Here is a 6,000-nt window from a genome sequence, read left to right on the forward strand (position 1 = left end):
CCCGTTTGGGGTTCCTCCGTCTCCAGCAGTTATTCCCACAACTAAAGATCTGCCCCATTAGTTTTCTCAGGGTCAGGAGGACTTCTTGCTGCTGCTAGTATCACCCTATCAGAAAATCTTCCCCATCAGCCCTCTCATGTAGAAAACATTTGCATCTTGATGTTGGGATCTTTTCAGCGTGTTTAGCTACTTTGTCATTTCTTTATTTTTAAAGGTATGTATTAATTATTAGTTATTATTATTATGTATTTATTTTATTATATTACTACAATAGAGCCTAGGACTTCTGGAAAACTGGGGAGAAAATAGCATGGAACACATGAGTTATCCGGTCAAAATATGTCCTCATTTTCCTCCCTTCTAACATCTTGGAGCACTAAATTCTGCCCCTCACATAAGTTTTCAGCTTTTAATTTGTGTCTTTCTTTTCGTGATGGTTATTATTGTCTGGCTCACCAGAACTGCAGCCTTTCCAGACACGAACTAGCCGTCACAAGACTCTGTGTGATAGAGGAGTGTTGCTACCCCATGTATCTGGATGGGGAAAACTCAGGAAGGAACCATGGGCCATGTTTTCAGAAGGGGAACATTGATTTTGGGACTCAGTGGCCTCCTTTGAGCCTTTTGGCCTGTGTGATTGCATGAGGCCATGGAGGGGAAAGCCTCAGAGCTTGGGTTAGAACACAGGAATGTTTGGGGCCAACTCCTAGATCCAAACCACTAGGCCAGTCGCATCTGTAGGGGTGCAGCTACACAGCAGAGCTTAGCTCAAAATAAGCTACGCAAACTGAGCTATGTCAACTGCGTTGCTTATTTCGAAATTGGGAGCATCCACACAGCGCTTATTTCGAAATCAAGCACTCTTCCTCCGACTTCCCTTACTCCTCGTACCATGAGGGTTACAGAAGTCAGCGTAAGAAGTCCTCCAGCTTGAGAGTATTTCGAAATAAGGTTGTCGTGTAGACGTACCCTAAGGCTCCCATTGTGTGCATGTTGACGCGTTTGGTAGAGCTCAGCTGGAAGAATGCAACTCATGGGTTTACACTCTGGAAGAATTGCCTCTGAGACAGGAATAGAATATTTTATCTTTTGCCGTCATCTTCCTCATTCCTGTGTCCTCTCATTTGAGGCTGTCTGGTTCACTGGCAAAGGCAATAGGTGGAAAACTCGGAGAGCTTGTTAGTCCAAAAGATGGTCAAAAGTTGTTGGGTTTTTTGCAGAACTATCTAACAAGCCAGGTTTTATCTCCATGATTCCATGGGGATGTCAGACAAGTAGAACAGGAACTTATAGGAGAACAGAGCCTACTGCTAAAACAGGGACCTCTTTGGTGTGGCCTTTATATCTCCCCTGCACAATCATCATGTTCCTTTGCTTGCTTTAAAAATGACATTCCCGCCATTGACAATCTGGATACAGAATGATTGCTTCTGCATTCTTATTGCATTTCATATGCCCTTGCCTCCCTGCAGTGCTAGACATACCACAGAGGCACAAAGACACTAAATAAGTGCTCCTGCAATTAACTTTGCCAGCAAAGAGGAAAGGAGGTGGTAAGAAACAGCACCGCGTTAGCACAGCGAATGGCGAGTTTTCCTCTTTGGCCACCTTGTGTCCAACCTCTGCATGTTCAGTTCCATTCTCCACTCCATTCTCAGTAGGATGTCATTTCTCTCCAGCAAAATATATAGAAACATTAGCCTCAAAGATTGGTGGCTTGAATCAGAGTTCATTCTTGACATTTTCCCTGTAACCAAATCCATGTGAAGGGCACACCTGTAAGCATATTTTCCCAGCTGAAAATATGAAAGACATACCTGCCCACAGCTTCTTCTGCAGGTTTGCAGGACACATCTAGGAATACACTTGCCTCCCCACCTCCAAATCTGGCCTAGGACTCATAGAGCTTTGGGTATCAACATCTTCAGATACCATCCAGTTCCCTTCCATAAACCAACACACAAAGCTGGCTCCCGGAATTTTGTTGAAGTCAAACACCAGCCATGGTGCCCTAGAAGTGAGAAGTGAGCCCTTACTGGATTTGTGAAACACAGAAATGCACAGATCATCATGCTTAATGATGGTCAGTTATGTGCCAGAGATGATATTCCTGTACTAGAACTTGTGGTTAGAATGGGGTATCTCCCACAAGCCTTCCCTTTGTAGGAGTGAAATACATTTAAATAAATTATGTGGATTTCAGTGAGTACTAGAAACTCTTGTTAAGTGTGGTAGAAATGAGACCCACAGACCAAAACTAAGAAAAAGGAACTTAAGACTGTACATCAGAAGTTTCCTACCAGTACAATATATTAGACAATGAATCATTTATTCAGGGGAACAGCTAGAAACACCGTGGTTTGAGACTTCCAGGACAAGAGTGGTGGAAAACCAGTGAAGAATGTGTTGTAGGTAGAAACCCGTGTTGGCCTTCAGGAGATGGAGCGGATGGTCCAGTAGGGGTTTTTTTCCCCCACCTCAGAGGTCTTGGGCAATGATTTTTCAAAAGCCACTAGAAATTTTTGGTGCTTAACTTGAAACACATGAACCGTCCCTGAAAGTGAGTACATGGCACTTTCTTTCTGACCTCTAGGGAAATGTTTACCCATCAGTTAGACACCTGTGGCTGGCCTGCACCAGTTAACTTGGGCTTAAGGGGATGTTTGATTAGAGCATAGGAACTTGGGCTCAGGTTGCAACCTAAACTTTGCAACTCTCCTACTTGTCAGGGTCCCAAACCCTCACCAACCCAACCCCGATTGTCTGCATCACAATTCAACAGCCCCACAAGCCCGAGTCAGCTGGCATGGGCCCGCCACGGGTTTTTCATTGCATTCTTTAAGTCATTTCAAGGTGGGCATCCAAAGATCGAGGTGCCGTGCATCACTTTTGCAGACCTTGCCTTGTGTGCGTATGAATTAACCACGGCTAATTTGTTTATTTCTTGACACCTTTGGCTAACACCGTCGGCTTTTCCCCTCTCCCCCTCCCTCTTTGCAGGTCCTGGCGCAGTGCATGATGGGAACAATGGCACATCAAGAAGAGCCGGCTGCATTTGGCTCCTGCCCCTCCTGCTGTTGCATCTGCTCCTTAAGTTTTGACCCAAGTGCTGATTCCGCGGAGTAGCGACAACAACAGCAACCACACGAAGAAAAAGTACAAAATTTAAACAAGAAAAATAATTGTTATAAGAAAGAAAATATTGCCAGGAAATCTGGGGGAGGGGGTGGAGGAGAGAGGGGGAAAACATTTTGTTTTTGTTTTTTGAAAAAAAAATCCAATTTTGTCTCAATGACATTTTGACACAGCTGAATCGTTTTCTTTTTCTTTTTCTTCTTTCTGCAACCGACAAGTGTGCAGGTACTAAGGACCAACCAGTACATTTGGCTGAATGGCTCCCCCCCACCCATGCCCCCATTCCGAGGCAGCTGGCTCGGTCATTTCTTTCCGCTCAACTCTCCCATATGGATGATTACGGAGTCGGCTGCTTCAGCACATGCATAGGCCGATGTGCAGCTTGTTTTGAGATTTTCCCCTCCTTTTCATGGACTGTGCCGCCATTTGTGTTAGTTTAAAAAACAAGCAAAAATGTATGACGACGATACGAATGAAAAGGAAGAAAGCAAACCAGTGGTTAAACATTTCTTCATTCTACGACGCACGGACATCACAGAGAATAAGGGATTCTGATTCATTATTAATTTTATTAACTATATTTTCTGATATGAGCTTAGAACTGTTAGTTCATAAAAAACAACAACAAAATGAAAAAAGCAAAAAAAAAGAGAAGTGTGTTTATTAAGCATTAAAAATGAAACACGCAAATAGTGTTCTTCTTAACTAGGTGTGCAAGAGGTTGCAATCTCAGCTTGTCTTTGGGTTTTTGCAAAATTGGTGTGAACAGTCAACGAGTCCTGGGGGAAAAAAATGGTTTGACAAACAATTCCTCCACCAGCGTTATTGAAACTTCATCCATTTCTCTGGTGTTCAACACGGAAGATACTCGGCTGTCTACATACTGTTTTGGAAACAGTGATACTCACTGTATGTTGAGTTGGATGGATATGCTTATTCTTTTTATGGGATATATATATATATACATACAGTATATATAAATATACATATATATATTATTTTTTGTTAGCGTTCTAGCCACATTATTTCTCAGCAAGGTCTTTCTTCTGCCATTACTGCATGCTGTATATGGACATAGCTGTGTATTGGTCTTCTAAGAGATGATAGAGTTTATTGATGATTGTGTAATCAATTCCTGCCTATTATTTTATCCGCTCCTTCCCTTGGGTTATTTACATGTTGGAGACACTTATTAAAAAAAAACCAACCAAACCAACCAACCAATCAAAGCAAGGAGAAATAACAGCTGCAGCGTCTCTTTCCAGGTTTGGATATTCCAAGGGGAAGCCATGTATAACAACAAGTATTCTCCATTACCCCCTTTTTACACAGCTTGGGACATTAACACAACGCCACCACAAATTAAAAAAAAAAAAAGTAAACCAGAAAAGAAACAAAACCCACCACCCACCTTTGATGCAGCTGGTTTCTAGGACACTTGTGTGGCTATGGGGAAAATTAACTTGCTTTATTTTATTATTTTGTTCCCTTCCTGGTGGATGAAACTGAAGACATGTGCTTCCCATCAAGGTTCGGAGATAGCCCCATAGCCAGAGGACCGCCGGTGTCCTTGACCTGTTGGGGGGGGGGGGGCCAAGCAGGGGAGGTTGTATCTGACGATACATTAAAGAGATGTTCCATGTTGCTGTATAGTCTGGTTGTAATACCTCATTGTAAAGCTTGGAGAGTTGGTCTTGGGGGAGGGGGAGAGGTGATGGATCTGTGTTTGGATAACGTTTTCTTGTTTCATTCTTCAGTACAATCCTGCCCTCTCCTGCAGCAGAGAGGGGGATTGAGAACAGCAGCTCAGGTCCTGACGGGTATTTGGGCTCCTAATTCTCAGTGGGTGTTAGGTGCCTAAAAACCTTGGTGGATCCGTGACAACTCGCTGCAGAGTTAGGCTGTGAGAAGAGGCAGTCTCTGCACAGGGGAGGGGGCAGGGAGAGGTCACTGGTCATCACCCCTGCCTCCTGGCTATTACCTGAATGTATGAATGCCTCACCACTAGGCAACGCTCCCTCTCATTCACAGACTCATAGAACAGTAGAATTGGAAGGGACCTCGACAGGGCATCAAGTCCAGTCCCCTGCCCTCACAGCAGGACCAAGCACTGTCTAGATCATCCCTGACAGGTGTCTGTCCAACCTGCTCTTAACTATCTCCAGAGATGGAGATTCCACAACCCCCCTAGGCAATTTATTCCAGTGTTTGACCACCCTTATTCCTAATGTCCAACCTAAACCTCCCTTGCTGCAGTTTAAGCCCACTGCTTCTTGTTCTATCCTCAGAGGCCAAGGAGAACAATTTTTCTCCCTCCACCTTGTAACACCATTTTAGATACTTGAAAACCGCTCTCATGTCCCCTCTCCATCTTCTCTTTTCTAAACAAGCCCAATTCCTTCAGCCTACCCTCACAGTTCATGTTTTCTAGCCCTTTCATCATTTGTGTTGCTCTTCTCTGGACCTTCTCCAGTTTCTTCACATCTTCCCTGAAATGTGGTGCCCTGAACTGGACATAGTACTCCAACGGAGGCCTAATCAGTGCAGAATACATTTTGTTGTGTGCACCAAGGCCTGTGCGGGTGTGCACCACCAGTAGAAACACATGCTGTGGATGCTCTGCTAATCAGCAGCATTTGAATCTCTCCTGGGAGGCCACCCAGCTCAGAAAGAACACTGCCGCTATGGATAATGCCCAAATCCAGCTAACATTTGGGGCAGGGCGCTAGCGGGGAGAGCGAGGTGTCGCTAACGCACTGCAGCATGGAATGAAGGAGGGAGAGCAGAAATCGCCCAGTTCCTCAGTCCATCATGGCAGGGTCTGAGTCTCAAAGCCGGCTGAGATCTGCTGAAAGATTCCCATCG

The 6,000-nt window shown here is 44.5% G+C and overlaps 1 protein-coding gene across 5 annotated transcripts in view; it reads left to right on the forward strand.

Moving 5' to 3' along the window:
- NTM (neurotrimin) overlaps positions 1–4,728 on the forward strand; it is a 738,537-nt gene extending 733,809 nt beyond the window's left edge. For all 5 annotated transcript variants that reach the window (XM_075909354.1, XM_075909355.1, XM_075909353.1 and 2 more), the window contains 2 exons: positions 3,001–3,156; positions 3,354–4,728. In XM_075909354.1, coding sequence (XP_075765469.1) covers positions 3,001–3,101 — 101 coding nt within the window. In that variant the 3' untranslated portion in view covers positions 3,102–3,156; positions 3,354–4,728. The remainder of the gene's footprint in view (positions 1–3,000; positions 3,157–3,353) is intronic.
- The last annotated feature ends 1,272 nt before the right edge of the window (positions 4,729–6,000 follow it).

The sequence above is a fragment of the Pelodiscus sinensis genome, chromosome 26, assembly GCF_049634645.1.
Source record: "Pelodiscus sinensis isolate JC-2024 chromosome 26, ASM4963464v1, whole genome shotgun sequence".
Taxonomy (NCBI): Eukaryota; Metazoa; Chordata; order Testudines; family Trionychidae; genus Pelodiscus; species Pelodiscus sinensis.